This window comes from Anguilla anguilla, chromosome 16, assembly GCF_013347855.1.
Source record: "Anguilla anguilla isolate fAngAng1 chromosome 16, fAngAng1.pri, whole genome shotgun sequence".
Taxonomy (NCBI): domain Eukaryota; kingdom Metazoa; phylum Chordata; class Actinopteri; order Anguilliformes; family Anguillidae; genus Anguilla; species Anguilla anguilla.
The window spans coordinates 9,055,625-9,073,804 of NC_049216.1; the positions used below are offsets into that span (position 1 = coordinate 9,055,625).

At 38.0% G+C, this 18,180-nt stretch overlaps 2 protein-coding genes across 2 annotated transcripts; both read right to left on the reverse strand.

Moving 5' to 3' along the window:
- Positions 1-205: 205 nt before the first annotated feature.
- Positions 206-7,826, reverse strand: LOC118215730. Its single transcript, XM_035396696.1, has 13 exons — positions 7,670-7,826; positions 6,563-6,771; positions 6,334-6,474; positions 5,515-5,650; positions 4,427-4,907; positions 4,158-4,299; positions 2,964-3,116; positions 2,657-2,715; positions 2,125-2,300; positions 1,629-2,029; positions 1,302-1,398; positions 1,011-1,200; positions 206-737 (listed from the first exon to the last, which is right to left on the reverse strand). Exons 1-13 carry the CDS (start codon positions 7,787-7,789, stop codon positions 595-597), a joined length of 2,448 nt encoding a protein of 815 aa, XP_035252587.1. The 5' UTR covers positions 7,790-7,826; the 3' UTR covers positions 206-594.
- Positions 7,827-9,853: 2,027 nt separating this feature from the next.
- LOC118215732 (ZP domain-containing protein-like) lies at positions 9,854-15,912 on the reverse strand. Its single transcript, XM_035396697.1, has 8 exons — positions 15,783-15,912; positions 14,420-14,572; positions 14,110-14,168; positions 11,804-11,979; positions 11,305-11,705; positions 10,936-11,032; positions 10,652-10,841; positions 9,854-10,391 (listed from the first exon to the last, which is right to left on the reverse strand). Exons 3-8 carry the CDS (start codon positions 14,144-14,146, stop codon positions 10,243-10,245), a joined length of 1,050 nt encoding a protein of 349 aa, XP_035252588.1. The 5' UTR covers positions 14,147-14,168; positions 14,420-14,572; positions 15,783-15,912; the 3' UTR covers positions 9,854-10,242.
- Positions 15,913-18,180: the final 2,268 nt, after the last annotated feature.

The window sequence follows — 18,180 nt, forward strand, 5'->3', positions numbered from 1 at the left end:
AAACTACTGTTTCTTTGTGCTGATAGTCTCTATTCTGGAGGCAAAGTGCCAAAGACAGAGGAACAGCACAGACTGAAGAAGCATTTTTCCATTTCATTCACAAGTTGAAACCTGATAAACTTTGGACAAATTGAGATAATTATCAGCAAAATAGAGGCATCATGTGATGTAAAATAAAAGCGTTTAGAAATCAATGACACAGTGCTATTTCTTGTAGAAAGTTTATATCAAATGTTTACCATAAATTCAGAGCCATTACAACAAAATTACATTTTGCAGCATTTAAAAAAAACTACAATTATAGTCAAGCCATAGTCATTGATGTGACATGTCTTATGATGTGACAATGTGAATTAATTTTAATAAACATTTCATTCATAGCTAAGCAGTCACGGTAAGGTTATTGAAGCATTGTAATTAACAAATCCAAGCTCACAATAATCACTATTTTCTGAAATTCATTACACCAAAGAAGAGATTATACAGATTCAGGGCCTGAAAAGCCAATTCATCTTTCATTATTAAAAGGGAAATATTGTCTTAATGTGATTGTCTAGAAAGCGTTCACTGTTTAATGAGCATGCAAACAGTGTCTCAGAAGTCAGTGGATGGAAGTGGTTGGTATTTGACCTTTGACCTCTTTGCTGTATAAATCACTGCTCCACACATAATTCCAACCGCGACCAGGAGAACAGCAGCGATGAAAACCAGGTTCATGTTCAAGCTCATGTTGGAAACTGTAAAAAAAAGTAAAAATACAAGTTTAAGCATTCAATTTTGGGAATTACCCTGAAATCCACCTTTACTTAGAGAAGCTAAAGAATACCATATACTGTTAAAGTATGTTTCATACATACTTTCAGTATGTGTCTACATCATATGTCTTGTATGGGACAGGCTTGAGGATATATGTTGTACGTTATATATGTCATATATATTGGAGTAAATGTTAAACCTGCACAAGATTTTGCACAGAACAACACTTTCAAACAAGACCAGGGCTGCAGTACCTGTGATGTCTGTGCTCTTCTTTAGACGCAAAGGCCCCTGGGAAATGTAGTGTCTGATCGTCTCTGTGGCAACAGCCCTCCTATGGTGGTGATGTATAACAGGGGCGGCTGTGGCATTGATGCAGCCCTGAGAACATCTGGTGAAGGGGTTCCCTGCCACACACAGGATGACTGAGCAGCTTATGAAGACCTAGAATTCATCAGAAGAATAGAAATGAACTTTAATCTGAATCAAAAACCAAGTAGAATTACACACAATAAGGCTTTGCTGGGTAATCTGTCACATATTACCTCCTCATGCTGCCCAATGAACTTGAAGGCCTCAATTCCAAATTTGAATTCTGAAGAGTTATTTGAATAGACCACCACTGTCTCGTCCACTGCGCAACTGGGAAAATAAAACAGTTGAATTCACAGGTCTTTTCTAGGCTAAAAACATTTTTAAAAATGTTTTTTTACACTATTCAGTCATTAATGTTCATATTCCCTATTCATGGTTTTAGATGCTCACACAGAAGGGCTTCCAGTCAATGCTTTGTTGGGCTTATTGAAATTTTACCCCTGAAACAATAAACATCTACCACATGACTTTCGCTTTCCTTATACCAGTTATCTTACCCATTTTCAAATATGTCATAGAAAATGTGATAGTTGGGGTCATCAACAGGGGTTGCTCTGCAGGACTCCACAAAGAGTTCAGTGTTGGCAAAAGAGGAAGTGGCTTTGATTTCCATGTAGAGCATCTCTCTCAGGGACACCTCTACTGGGTAGGTACTGGGGTCCACCATGTGGTCGAACAGGTCACTGTGGAAGAACTCAAACTGGTAGGTGAACTTTCCGAACCCTTTTTCCGTGAACACGAAAGGAATCTTGTGCGCCCTGAATTCCAGAGACACATTGCCCTTCTTGGGGTACGTGCATGAGAACCCGATCTCCACCTGGTGTTTCCTGGTAATGACGCCATCGAGTTTGTCATATGACGTAATTTCGTTTTTGAAGATCAGGTTGTCCACGTCCTCCTACATAGACAATTAGAGACATCAAAAAATATTTCTCTGCAGAAAGATCAGGGCTTTTGTTTAACGTATTATTTGAGTGGATCAAAGGGACTGACCTCCAGTATTGTCCCACAGGAGCTGAGGGACATGGTAGCGATCACATGGGTGCTGTTGGAGATGGGGGTGCAGGAGGCATCATTGAGACGCAGGTGATCTTCATGAAGTCCAATTATTGAGGACTTCTCCAATTCCACTGTCATTGTGTTCTCGTTACAAATCACATTGGCTTTGCCTATTGAAGAATTTCAGGGAAGAAATCATTGGTGAACCTTACATTGAAAGATGTATGATTGCTTCAAATAAACTAAAAATAAGAGGAACACAGTTATGTTTGACAGAAGACATGAGATTAAGCAGTTTTGGAAAGTTTCGAAATTGAAAGTGGCAAAAGGTTGAAGAAAAACCAATAATTTTAGACCACTAGGGCTTAAGCTGAAGTTTTAAAATGGTGGTCGTGATCTCGAGATAACGAGACCAAAAAATACATAGATTGCACGGACATCCGTAACTATTTAGAGGTCTGTATTGCAGTATTTCGAGGATTGGGACAAGAGAAAAACTAACTAGTGCATATAGTTAAATACGAACCATATGTGTGTCCAACGGTGACAATGATGCATCTCATTTCAGAATGAAAAATACTGGACCTGAATGGTTGGACATGACAAGAACAGAGCAAAGACAAATGTAAAATTATTATACATAAGATTTTATATTAATTATATTCAGCAAATAGATTTAAGAATTTCTGATAATTTGTTAGTAATTATAGAAATTAAACTAAGACTGAATTTTATGTTTAGTCATTAATCAGCACGCAAGAATCAACAACAGCAACAGTTTCGAAGAGCTTTCAGAATAACTCGATCAACGACTTCATCACTTTGAAACTCACCCAGATTGACTCTCTGCAATGAAGCAAATGGGAACATGATCACCAAGGTCATTTTCAGTTGGTGTCCATCTTATTAGAGATTCTCCATCTGCTCCACCGATAGTGTTGTACTTTGTGATGTTCAGAGGTCCACTGATAATGAAGTTATTTACCCTGAAAGAAGGCACATTCTGATCAATATCAGAAATTGGTATGCATATTTTCAGTTATCATGCATTTTTAAAAAAGATAAAAAAATATATCTGCTGCTCAATAATTTTATCTAAAGAATCAAAATATCTAAACAATGCAATAATTTAAAATAGCTATGTATTTTTGCCCTTGCATGTTGCTGTTTTCACCCATTTGGCTCCCAAACAGACCTGGGTCAAATACAAATATGTGTTTGTATTTATATTTGAAAACATAGTTAAATAAATATTTGAAATATTTTCAAATACATTTACACATTAAATACTTTGCATTTGATTTATTAAAATTATTTTAATTTAAAACCAAAGACTTTCCCAAATAGTATTTGAAAATATGTTCCTTTAAAAGGACACTATACTGGGAAACCAAATACTTTTTCAAATAGTATTTAGAGCCTTTTAAAAATATGTTAATCATATTTGAAAGCAATTGCAAATACATGCAGATGCTGCTTAAATGTATTTTCAAATACATTTGGAATTTAAATACTCAGTATTTGTAAATGCTGTATTTCAAATAATTTAAAAAAGGAAGAAAAAAACGAGTATTTTAAAGTGATTAAAATGCTTTAAATATGTACTTGACCCAGGTCTGTTCCCAAATGATATTGATGATAATAACGTTTGAGTCTGGGTTCAAAGTATGTGTTTCAGGGTTTAGATATATTACTATATACTCAATACGAGGAGATTTCAATGATTAAAAATGGCCGTTTTGCGTTTTTAGATAATCAAGATAGCCTGAAACTCTGTCTCCCATAATGCTTCCCTTTCCATATCGACACAATTTCCTCAATCGGATCATTCCGTCTGAAGTAGTGATGCGCGGATCGCAGTTACATCCGCGGATCTGGCGGGTCGAGCTAGCTAGCATAGCATGTAGCAGTATACCCGGAAATGCGGTTTAACGGAACTTCTGCTTCACTCCCCTTACTCTATAAAACCAAATGGATAGGAATAAAAATGTGTTTCTAATGTGTTTCTAACAGAACTGCTGTCTTACCATGATTGTGTTGCTGTAGCTTTGAGCCTAATTTCCAGTTCCTGATTGACAGAGGCATTGCGAAATTCTCCATTTCTTGGAGTCGGGGGCAGAAACCGGGGCAGAAGTTCCCCCTCAGTACAGGAATGCACAGCTGGGTCAACTGAAATTCAGTGGTAGAAGAATGGGAGAAGGAACATCAGCTGAAGGCTTTGGATAGGAGTGTGTAGGTCTTTGAGTTTTCTTGTAATATCAGTTTTGGTATATCTATAATTTTAGATTAAATTTACCTTGGATTGCAAAATGCAGTGGGATTTTGCTCAGTGGGTTCGTAGAGGGAGCATGCAAAGGTGTTGTGGGAAAAGGGGTGGTTGTAGTGGACTGCTGCCACTGTGCTGTTGTTGAAGTTGTGGAGGTTGTGGCTGTAGTGCCAGGCTGGTTCCACCAGTAAGGTGCAGGTGAAGTGTTGGGTTGGTTCCACCACCAGGGGGAAGGTGTACTGTAGAGTTGGCTTCCCCAGTACGGTGCGGGCGTGCTGATAAGCCGGTTCCACCACGACTGTGTCGTAGCGACTGCTGTAGTCGTAGGGGCATCTGTAGTTGTAGGGGCCTGGTACCACTGCTTTTGTCCTGTCACTAGTGGAGACTTCCTGGACAATGTGCCATCGGTGTAAGACAGAGTGATTTGTTGTCTGGGGAAATCCTCCAGGACAATCTCAAAGGCATGAGCATTTTGGATGGAGTTGTACTGGTAAGTCAGGGTGCAGGAATTCTGAAGAAAAATAAATTAACTGTATTTTCAAGAAAGAGCAGGTGATATGACAGGAATTACTAGGCACCGTTGTGTTTGCTACAGCCACTTTTGCTACTTCTCTTTTTAGAGACCATGCTTGCTTACCATAGCATTTCTCGTAATTACATAGGGAAGGAGTGAAGTGATTATTTCTTTTTTCATCACAAGTTAATAAGCAGCATATTTAAATTCTGTCTAGAAAAACCTGATGAATCAGGAAAGTCTTGTACTCTCAGATTAGATTACTATACTCTGTAATTTCCAGGAAATCTCAAGCCTCTGTAATTGTCCATGTGCATTACAATGGATTAACATAATAGTATGAGCTCAAATAAAAGCCTGTACTTAGAATACATTGCTATGCAAACATTAATGGTTTTGGAACTATTCATTATCTCTCTGCATTTTGCAGGGATAATACAGGGATTAGATGGCTGTGATGTCACCGTACTCAGAGAAAACTGTTGGTTGTCAACAATGTATTCCATGATTAGTAGAGCTCCTCCCTCTTTTCCCTGAGTAAGATGACATCACATACATCATATTATATTAACCCTGTTGTTTTGTAGGTCTTTCAGATTCTTACTTCATCCAGGTAGAATCCTGTGTGGTGGTGGCAGTAAAAGCACTCATTTTGAGTTGTTCCATATCTGCATCTGACTTGGTCCTTATCGGGGTCATGAGCCAGCAATTTAAGTCTCCTTGGACAGTTCTGAGGTATCCTATAAATGAAAAAAAAAAATCATCATTAGAATATCTTCAAGGCTATTTCAACCTAATGGCAAAAATCCAACATAGTGTAAATATAGCATGTCTAATGTTTGTGATTTTAGTGCTCATTTTTGTATTTTATGCTGCATGGTGGAGGAATATCAATCTATTGCCATGGAATGCAAAATGTATAAATCAGAAATTATCACCAGAGGCAATTATGCAGTGTCCCACATCAGTGGGTGTTTTAAGGCTTGCAAAAATGTAGCCTATATGTCATTTTCCAACCAACCCTAATAGGTAAAATTTAAAAAATGTATCTTGTGCACCATTTTCACAGAATGCAATCTTTACTTAAGTCATGTCATATACTTTGCAGGTAAATATGAGAAACTTTCAGAGGCATAACTTTGCTGTAAAAGCTGCTTTGGAGATACTTGACTTGTTACTTTAGACTACAATACCCCAAATGACCTACACCTGACAAAGCCATTGTAAAGTCAGCAGATTGTTAGAAAAGTTATATAAATAATCAAACAAATTCTTTATCACTCTGAAACAGTTGGAGCCAGAACAAAACACAATACTATATATATATATATATATATATATATATATATTTATTTTTATTTTTTTTATTTTTAAACCCAAAGATGTCAAACAGGTCACAGTTTGTGAGAAGCAATGACATTACCGGATGAAAGGCAGAACTGCTGTCACTGGAGATCGGTTGGGTTCCCGAGTGTCTGACCTGATCCCAAGGTCCACATGTGTCAGAAGAGCCCATGATGCACTATAGCTTAACGAATTGAAAATCCAACAACACCCTGTTTTCCTATAATAGGAATAGAACACAAATTTAAAACCTCAAACATTCTAGTGGATTTAATTAGTCTTTATACCACTGGTCCCAAATGACTTACCCCATTTCAAAAGGCTGGTTGCTTCGAATATTTTTTGTCATTAATGCTTCGATTGTACACCACCTGCCTCCATAATAACTGACTCCACTAGTACCGCTGTCCACTTCTGCAACCTCAAATCTGCTGTCGTACCCACAGTCCCCACTGTGACAGTACCACTCATTCCACAGATAGCAGGACTCGTAAGTCTGCTTGTAGCGGATGTCCACCTGCAATTACAACAAAATCATTTTTCAGAATAATTCAGGAAAATTCAATAATTATAATATACAAAGAAGGTGGCAATGGATATGAGCATATATATATGAGACTTAAGGACAGCAAAATAATTTTTCAGAATAATTCAGTGCCTGCGCTTCTTTCAAGAAAATTCAATAATTACAATATACAAAGAAGGTGGCCATGGATATGAGCATATATATATGAGACTTAAGGACAGCATTGCTCTTGGGATTATTTATTGAATCCGTGGAAAAATATAAATGGACACACTTTAGAGACAAGCTCTCGATGAAGGAGCTTGAATCCGAAACGTGTCAGTTCATATTTTTCCCTTGTTTCAATACATTTTCCCAAGAAGAATTCTGTTTATAATAAAATAATTTTTGTTCTTTAATTATGGATGGAGTGATATTAACGTAAAAAAACATTAAAGTAACTGCATTTGTGGCTTTCAGCACTTGAATTTATTATTTCAGAAATGTATGTATTTGTTATTTTGCACATGGTGTTGACTTGTGAACACATCCTTTTTATGATGGTAAAGTCTTGTTTTTTAACCTCATTTCTGTATGCACTGAGTAAAAGATATTGTCCTAAGGGTACTGTGTGCCTCTTCCACCTGCCTGCAAATCAAATGTCCCATCAGGGACAATGGAGGCTTGAACTAAACTCAGTTGTGGCTTAGAACAGAATCATCTTTTTTAGACTCCTTTTATTACAAATATATGTTTTGTAACGAAGCACCACAGAAGTATCTACTCAGAACACTGCCTTACAGTACTTAGTAATTTGATTGTGACTTGCCAGACATTTTACACAGACATTTTATGAGGGGTCCTGTTATTTATGCAGAGCTAAATCGCACAGCTAAAGCGCCTTGCTCACCCTGAACGATCCATCGGGGTTCCTTCCTTTCGGGGTGAAGGTCAGGGTCCCTCCGTAGAAGTGGGAGGCCAGGGCTCCAGAACAGGAGACCAGGAGCAGCAGGAGTGTGCAGGAAGACATGATGCTCTAATCTCATCTGAGTCTACCTGCCGAATCAGTATAGCACAGCTGTGGTCACCATCATTTTTATACTCACAGAAACAAACCAGTTGGATGACTTACGGTAAGTGGAACAATACAAAAGACCACAGGAATGAGGAAAGTTTTTGTTAGAAAATTAAACAATTCATTAAGGATCGTGCAAATTTGTTTAATTCTTCCGCTTTCCTTTAACAAGTGCGTTGATTCCCAGAAATGTATTGTTCACTTTAGAATGCATTGCTTTCTGTGTAATCTGCTTGTAAAATGAAGTAGGTAAACCTTGGTCATGATTTAAAAAAACATACAACGATAAATAATCACATTTAAATCTGATTTATTTTTTAACAATTTAAGTGTTTACAGCACTTTTCAGTACATTATCAGTTTCCTGTGCACAACAGGTGCACTATTGTACATTTATGATATTCATTTTGATTTGAGAATTTGCTCACAACTTAAGTGCACATTTGCAAAGACTGTGGTATACACACAATGTGAGTCAGGGCAGTTTAAGGTGTCGTTCCAGTTGTGAATGGTCAGTTATGAATCCTGTATTTAAGGATTTGAGAATAGAAGGACGGTGTCATTGGATTGTGAGATATGCAACACTGTGCAATAATGTTCTATGCTATAGGGCATTGTGGATATTTATCTGAACAAATGCACATTTTCAATGTACAAAAATGCCACGTTTACTCACATATACAGAGCACTGTCTATAAGTCACTAATTCAGACTTGCAAAAAAAAGATCTATTCCAAAGCAGTGCAGCCCAATGTTTCCTCAATTGTTTCAAGTAACTTGGCCTGGTGTTTTTTTACCTTACCATCTGGAGATAATGTGGTTATTCGAAGTTTATGTGTCACATCAAAGTGTCAAATTTCAATCATTTATAGTGGAAATAATGTGCAATTCAACTGTGTTCCACCAAAACTATTTTAAAATGACTACAATATATGTTTGAATTGCCTGCACCTAGTGCTTTAGGAGTATGAACAGCACACCATGAATAAAAAATATTATTATTATTATTATTATTATTATTATTGTTGTTGTTGTTGTTGTTGTTGTTTAGAAAATTGTGTTCACAAATAAGATTTTTTACTATTTCACATTGTAAAATAAATTACACCATTGTACCTTTTTGCCTAAAATTTATCTGACCCACAAACAAATAGTACATTAATGGTGCAAGTGCCTGTCTGGATAGGTTGATACGTTTCAATATTTATTTAATAGGCATAAATATCATCTCCCCCTTTCCGTAGTGTAAATGTATGTTTCTCTGTGTAACTGTCTGTAAATGTGAATATTATATGCTGCGAGAAAAATGTCCTCATGGGGATAAGGAAGTATTTTACCCATTTATCTATGTACAGTCTCTGTTTCACAATCGATATCGTCCTGTTTTCCCTTCCTGAGACAAACCTGCATGAACTCTGAGGAGAACTGAAACTCTCCATCTTTGCATTATTTTAAGTTTACGTGTTTGCTTATTTTGACAAATGAATGCATAACCACCCCAGTGTATGCAACCACTGGTGCATACATTAAAAAGTACCGAGGATAACACCACGAGCTACAACATATTTCCACTGTGGTCCTCGAACGTAACAGTAAATTGGTGTTTCACCGAGAGCCATTTGTGAAAATTTGTTTACTTTGTTAATCTGGCTGGCATGCAAAATAAGTTGATAGTAAAATCAAGTGCTTTTCCAGGCTTCTATGCACTTGGTGTGGAAGTAGGACACATTGGGCTCCTATGGCAATTAGTTTCTTGTGTGAATTTTCGTGACTGCTAGCCAGATGATGATGTGGTCATCATGCCACAAATGCTCAAACTACTGTTTCTTTGTGCTGATAGTCTCTATTCTGGAGGCAAAGTGCCAAAGACAGAGGAACAGCACAGACTGAAGAAGCATTTTTCCATTTCATTCACAAGTTGAAACCTGATAAACTTTGGACAAATTGAGATAATTATCAGCAAAATAGAGGCATCATGTGATGTAAAATAAAAGCGTTTAGAAATCAATGACACAGTGCTATTTCTTGTAGAAAGTTTATATCAAATGTTTACCATAAATTCAGAGCCATTACAACAAAATTACATTTTGCAGCATTTTAAAAAAACTACAATTATAGTCAAGCCATAGTCATTGATGTGACATGTCTTATGATGTGACAATGTGAATTAATTTTAATAAACATTTCATTCATAGCTAAGCAGTCACGGTAAGGTTATTGAAGCATTGTAATTAACAAATCCAAGCTCACAATAATCACTATTTTCTGAAATTCATTACACCAAAGAAGAGATTATACAGATTCAGGGCCTGAAAAGCCAATTCATCTTTCATTATTAAAAGGGAAATATTGTCTTAATGTGATTGTCTAGAAAGTGTTCACTCTTTAATGAGTATGCAAACAGTGTCTCAGAAGTCAGTGGATGGAAGTGGTTGGTATTTGACCTTTGACCTCTTTGCTGTATAAATCACTGCTCCACACACAATTCCAACCGTGACCAGGAGAACAGCAGCGATGAAAACCAGGTTCATGTTCAAGCTCAAGCTCATGTTGGAAACTGTAAAGAAAGTTAAAAATACAAGTTTTAACATTCAATTTTGGGAATTACTCTGAAATCTACCTTTCCTTAGAGAAGCTAAAGAATACCATATACTGCAATGGTAGGTGTCATATGTGTCTACATCACATGGCTTGTATGGGTCAGGCTTGAGGATATATGTTGTACGTTATATATGTCATATATATTGGAGTAAATGTTAAACCTGCACAAGATTTTGCACAGCACAACACTTTCAAACAAGACCAGGGCTGGAGTACCTGTGATGTCTGTGCTCTTCTTTAGACGCAAAGGCCCCTGGGAGATGTAGTGTCTGACCGTCTCTGTGGCAACAGCCCTCCTGTGGTGGTGATGTACAACAGGGGCGGCTGTGGCATTGATGCAGCCCTGAGAACATCTGCTGAAGGGGTTCCCTCCCACACACAGGATGACTGAGCAGCTTATGAAGACCTAAAATTCATCAGAGGGATAAGAGAGCTCTGAATCCACAGACCAGGCAGAATTGCACAAAATAAGGCCAGACCGAATATCTGTCACCAGTTACCTCCTCATGTTCTCCAATGAATGTGAAAGCCTCGATTCCAAATTTGAAATCTGAAGGGTTACTTGGATAGACCACCACTGTCTCATCTATCGTGCAGCTGGGAAAATAAAACAGCCAAATTCACAGGTCTTTTCTGAGCTGAAATAACCCTAAAAGCATTTTCTTTTTTACCATCCAGACTTTAATGTTCATCTTCCCTATTCCACAGTTTTAGATAAATTTTGCCATTCCTCATTCAACAGGCCTTATTGATTTTTCGTGTTCCAGTCAAAGCATGGTTATACTCATGGGCCTATTGATATTCTACCCCTTTAACACCACAATAAACACACCACAAGACTTTTGCTATCCTTATACCAGTTGTCTTACCCATTTTCAAATATGTCATAGAAAATGTGATAGTTGGGGTCATCAACAGGGGTTGCTCTGCAGGACTCCACAAAGAGTTCAGTGTTGGCAATAGAGGAAGTGGCTTTGATTTCCATGTAGAGCATCTCTCTCAGGGGCACCTCTACTGGGTAGGTACTGGGGTCCACCATGCGGTCGAACAGGTCACTGTGGAAGAACTCAAACTGGTAGGTGAACTTTCCGAACCCTTTTTCCGTGAACACGAAAGGAATCTTGTGCGCCCTGAATTCCAGAGACACATTGCCCTTCTTGGGGTACGAGCACGAGAACCCGATCTCCACCTGGTGTTTCCTGGTAATGACATCACCAAGTTTGTCATATGACGTAATTTCATTTTTGAAGATCAGGTTGTCCGCGTCCTCCTACAATGACAATTGGAGAAACAAATAAAAAATATTTCTCTGCAGAAACATCAGGGCTTTTGTTAAACGTATTATTTGAGTGGATCAAAGGGACTGACCTCCAGTATTGTCCCACAGGAGCTGAGGGACATGGCAGCGATCACATGGGTGCTGTTGGAGGTGGGGGTGCAGGAGGCATCATTGAGACGCAAGTGATCTTCATGAAGTCCAATTATTGAGGACTTCTCCAATTCCACTGTCATTGTGTTCTCGTTACAAATCACATTGGCTTTGCCTATTGAAGAATTTCAGGGAAGAAATCATTGGTGAAGCTTACATTGAAAGTTCTATGATTGCTTAAAAAAAATAAAAAGTAAGAGTAGGACATTTATGTTTGACAGGACATGAGTTTAAGGAGTTTTGGAAAGTATCGGAATAGAAAGTGGCTAAAGGTAGAAGACAAACCAATGATTCGGGACCACTAGTGCTTAAGCTGAAGTTTTAAAATGGAAAAGTTTTCAAACAGGCGTGAGATGATACCTCTGTTGCAGAGATTGAAACCAGTTACTGCTGCTGGTTTGAAGAAGTGATGCTGTGGTGTAGTATTACAGCTTTGTTCCATATATCATACTTTTGCTACAGTTTTTAAGTTGTGTATATTGCTGTCAGTTGAATCTACCAGGTCAGTTTCACACAAAGCTCCACATGCACATCCTTGCATGCACGACAGCGATTTCATTCACCCCAATGCTTTCACAGGTAACCAGCTTCCTAAATGCTACCTCCAGTCAGGAATTGGGCATTGGGTGACCATCTCTCCTCTTTTACCAGGGCTCATCCTTTATTTGGTATATAAAATATCCATGTCTGTGGGATTTCTAAATTCCTAAACATGTCCGGTTAGGTTGTGGTTCCATAAACAATATAATAATAAACAAATAGCCTAATATTACGTTAATAATGCCCACCCACCCTTGTTCTCTTTTTTGAAAACCGAAATATGGTCAGCCTAAATAAAGCATCTAATGTTTAACTTTAAGTCCATGGAATGTAAAATTTGCATCTGTGATTTTCCTAAGCAGTGAAAAGCAGTTAACTGTGATTCATTTTGCTACGGAAGTCTGTAGAGGCTATCCAGTATTTTTTGGTCTTGTTATCTCGATATCACTGATTATTATCTTGTGATCTTTACATAATGAAAGTTGTTTTCTCGTGATCACGACTTATTCATCTCGTGGTCTGGACATAACAGAAGTATTTTTCTTGTGATCACTAGATAACCTCTGCAATCTGAATGCACAGTGATTGTGCGCGACGAACTGGGGATAGCACAGCATTACTTTATGAATCTAAGATGGTATTACTTTTACAGCAGACCTGTCTCAGATACTATTGAGTTTGTTTCAAATTGGTCTACTTTAAGGCTTGATGGGATTCGTACTTTTGCAATCAGACCTATTTCACTGTACCAAGCATGCTCTGTCATGAACATCTAATGTTGAAGTGTTTAAAGAAATATTTTCAGTGCATAGTTAGCCCAGATCTGATTTACAGTTAACTATAAAATTCCCACCAAATGAGCAATCTGTTGTCATTACTGTCTTACACTGTGCACATTTCAGACAAGTGGTGAAGTCGATTTGACTTCTGGACAAAATGGATAGAGAAACTTTATTATCCACTAATGTGGAGATTTGTCTTCGGCTACACGTGGCATATAAAACACATTACCAACATAAAGCATGTACTAATAAAGCAGAAGAAAGTGTAGGCCTACAGTGATTATGTGTGACGCACTGGATGATAGCATGTTGTCCTATGAAGAAGGAACGCATTTTATTTACAACTTTAGTTATGTCGAGATCACAGATAAAAAAAGTTTTGATCACGAGAAAACAAGCTTGTTTATATTGAGCCCACAAGACAAATAAGTTGCGATCTCGAGATAATGAGACCAAAAAATACATTGATTGCATGGCCTCTACGGAGTTAAGTAGATGTTTAGAGGTCTGTATTTCAGCAGGGGGACAAGAGAACAAGCGCGAGTCCGCAATAGCTGCGACCGCACACGCGCATGCATCCATGCGTGCATGCATCCATGCACACATGTGACCTCTTCTTTGGCTCATGACCAACCTTTCCACAAAATATTGTGGAAATCTGTGAATCCATTCGGGAGTTATGCGCCTTTTTGTGATAAGCCCCGCCCGTCGCCACGCCCCCTCTTGGTCAATTGGCCTTGAAAGTTACTCGGCTCTACCTTCTGTCGTGACCAACGTCCATGCCAAATTTCAGCCTCCTGGGGCGAAAACTGTGGCCGCTACGGGGTGGGACACTTTTTGTGGACCTACCGACCGACCGACAAACAGAGCTATAGAGCTGCGGTCGCAGCTAAAAACTAATGTGCATATAGTGAAATACGAACCATATGTGTGTCCAACGGTGACAATGATGCATCTCATTTCAGAATGGAAAATACTGGACCTGAATGGTTGGACATGATCATGAGTCAGGTACAGAGCAAAGACAAATGTAAAATTATTATACATAAGATTTTATATTAATTATATTCAGAAAATAGATTTTAGAAGTTCTGATAGTTCATTATAATTCAATTAGACTAAGACTGGATTTTATGTTTATTCATTCATCAGCACGCAAGAATCAACAACAGCAACAGTTTCAAAGAGCTTTCAGAATAACTCGATCAACGACTTTATCATTTTGAAACTCACCCAGATTGACTCTCTGCAATGAAGCAAATGGGAACATGATCACCAAGGTCATTTTCAGTTGGTGTCCATCTTATTAGAGATTCTCCATCTGATCCACTGATAGTGTTGTACTTTGTGATGTTCAGAGGTCCACTGATAATGAAGTTATTTACCCTGAAAGAAGCCACATTCTGATCAATATCAGAAATTGGTATGCATATTTTCAGTTATCATGCATTTTTTTTTAAAGATTAAAATATATATATATATATATATATATATATATATATATATATATATATATATATATATAAAATATATCTGCTGCTCAATAATTGTTTCTAATGAGTTTAAATATCTAAACAATACAATCATTTCAAATAGCTATGTATTTTTGCCCTTGTTTGTTTCTGTTTTCACACATTTGGTTCCCAAACAGACCTGGGTCAAAAACAAATATGTGGTTGTATTTATATTTGAAAACATAGTTAAATAAATATTTGAAGTATTTTCAAATACATTTACACATTAAATATTGCATATTGCATTTGATTTATTGTATTTATTTTAATGGAAAACCAAATACTTTTCGAAATAGCATTTAAAAAAATATGTTCCTTTAAATGAACACTTTCCTGGGAAACCAAATGCTTTTTCAAATAGTATTTAGAGACTTGCAAAAATATGTTAATCATATTTGAAAATAATTGCAAATACATGCAAATGCTCCTTAAATTTGTAATTGTTGTATTTCAAATAATAAAAAAAAGAAAAAAAAAATAATTTTAAAGCAATTATAATGCTTTAAATATGTACTTGACCCAGGTCTGTTCCCAAATGATACTGATGATAATAACGTTTGAGTCTGGGTTCAAAGTATGTGTTTCAGGGTTTAAGTATATTACTATATACTCAATATGAGGAGATTTCAATGATTAAAAATGGCCCGTTTTGTATTTTTAGGTAATCAAGATAGTCTGAAACTCTGTCTCCCATAATGCTTCCCTTTCCATATCTACACAATTTCCTCAATCGGATCATTCTCATGCTACTGGTAAGGCAGTCTGAAGTAATCTGTCCAGTTGAGGATGGATGACATCATCCTCGTTGCTGCATTTGGTGCACTGAAAAGCTGCATATCGATTGTTTGCTGATGACGTGGAGCCGTGTAATTTTGTGGTTGCAGAACAACTCAATGCTTCATTTGCTTACATGAAGTTGTCGTTGTTGCCATCTACGATGAGATAAGCTAGCATAGCATGTAGCAGTATACCTGGAAATGCGGTTTAACGGAACTTCTGCTTCACCCCCTTACTCCATAAAATCAAATGGATAGGAATAAAAATGTGTTTCTAATGTGTTTCTAACAGAAGTGCTGTCTTACCATGATTGTGTTGCTGTAGCTTTGAGCCTAATTTCCAGTTCCTGATTGACAGAAGCATTGCGAAATTCTCCATTTCTTGGAGTCGGGGGCAGAAACTGGGGCAGAAGTTCTCCCTCGGTACAGGAATGCACAGCTGGGTCAACTGAAAGTGGTAGAAGAATGGGAGAAGGAACATCAGCTGAAGGCTTTGGATAGGAGTGTGTAGGTCTTCGAGTTTCCTTGTAATATCAAGGAATAGCTATTTGGAATATATATCTATTTGGAATAGCTGTAGACTGTAATTTTAGATTAATGTCATTTGGATTTACCTTGGATTGCAAAATGCAGTGGGATTTTGCTCAGTGGGTTCGTAGAGGGAGCATGCAAAGGTATTGGGGGGAAACGGGTGGTTGTAGTGGACTGCTGCCACTGTGCTGTTGTTGAAGTTGTGGAGGTTGTGGCTGTAGTGCCAGGCTGGTTCCACCAGTAAGGTGCAGGTGAAGTGTTGGGTTGGTTCCACCACCAGGGGGAAGGTGTACTGTAGAGTTGGCTTCCCCAGTACGGTGCGGGCGTGCTGATAAGCCGGTTCCACCACGACTGTGTCGTAGGGACTGCTGTAGTCGTAGGGAATTGTGTAGGCATAGGGCCATAGTACCACCGCTTGTGTCTTGTCACTAGTGGAGACCTCCTGGACAATGTGCCATCGGTGTAAGACAGAGTGATTTGTTGTCTGGGGAAATCCTCCAGGACAATCTCAAAGGCGTGAGCATTTTGGATAGAGTTGTACTGGTAAGTCAGGGTGCAGGAATTCTGAAGAAAAAGAAATTAGCTGTATTGTCAAGAAAAAACAGGTGGTGTGAGGGGAATTGCTAAGCACTGCTGAGTGTCCTACAGCCTTCTCATTTTAAAGACCATGCTTGGTTACCATATCATTTTCTGTAATTACATAGGGAAGGAGTGAAGTAAGTATTTCTTTTTTCATCACATAACGTCAGGTTAATAAGCAGCATTTTTAAATTTTATGATCTCAGCTTCCCTTTAGAAAAACGTAATGAATCAGGAAAGTCTGGTACTCTCAGATAAGAATACTGTCGTGTCCAGTGAATCTCAAGCCTCTGTAATTGTCCATGTGTATTACAATGGATTAATACAATTGTATGAGCTCAAATAAAAGTCTGTACTTAGAATACATTGCTACGCAAATATTAATGGTTTTGGAGCTATTCATTATGTCTCTGCATTTTTCAGGGATAATACAGGGATTAGATGACTGTGATGTCACCGTACTCAGAGAAAACAGAGAAGAGATCCTCAAATCACAGAATAAGTTGGGAACAGCGCCAACAGTGATTGGTGGATACTTTCTGCCTGCTTTCAGGTCACTCCCACTGGCATCCTGGAAGCAGAGCCAGAAAGTATCCGCCGATTGGTCTGTTGGTTGTCACCAACGTATTCCATGATTAGTAGAGCTCCTCTCTCTTTTCTCTGAGTAAGATGACATCACAGACATCATATTATATCACCGCTGTTGTTTTGTAGGTCTTTCAGATTCTTACTTCATCCAGGTAGAATCCTGTGTGGTGGTGGCAGTAATAGCACTCATTGGAATTAGCTGTTCCATATCTGCATCTGACTTGGTCCTTATCGGGGTCATGAGCCAGCAGTTTAAGTCTCCTTGGACAGTTCTGAGGTATCCTATAAATTAAGAAAGTATCATCATTAGAATATCTTCAAGGCTATTTATACCTAATGGCAAAAATCCAACATAGTGTAAATATAGCATGTCTAATGTTTGTGGTTTTAGTGCTCATTTTTTGTATTATATGGTGCATGGTGAAGGAATATCAATCTGTTGCCATGGAATGCAAAATGTATAAATCAGAAAGTATCACCAGAGACAATTATGCAGTTTCCCACATCAGTGGGTGGTTTAAGGCTTGCAAAAATGTAGCCTATATGTCATTTTCCAACTGACCCTAATGGGTGAAATTTGTATCTTGTGCACCATTTTCACAGAATGCAATCTTCATATGTATTTCCCTGGCTATAAGTTTGAGAGTAATCTGATGATGTGGTCATTGAACTGCCCAGTAGATTTACTTAAGTCATATCATATACTTTGCAGGTAAATATGAGAAACTTTCAGAGGCGTAACTTCGCTGTACAAGCTGCTTTGGAGATACTTGTTGCTTTAGACTACAATACCCCAAATGACCTACACCTGACAAAGCCATTGTAAAGTCAGCAGATTGTTAGAAAAGTTAGATAAATAACCTGACAAATTTTTCATCAATCTGAAACAGTTGGAGCCAGCCATCTTTTTAAACCCAAAGATGTAACAGGTCACAGTTTGTGAGAAGCAATGACATTACCGGATGAAAGGCAGAACTGCTGTCACTGGAGATCGGTTGGGTTCCCG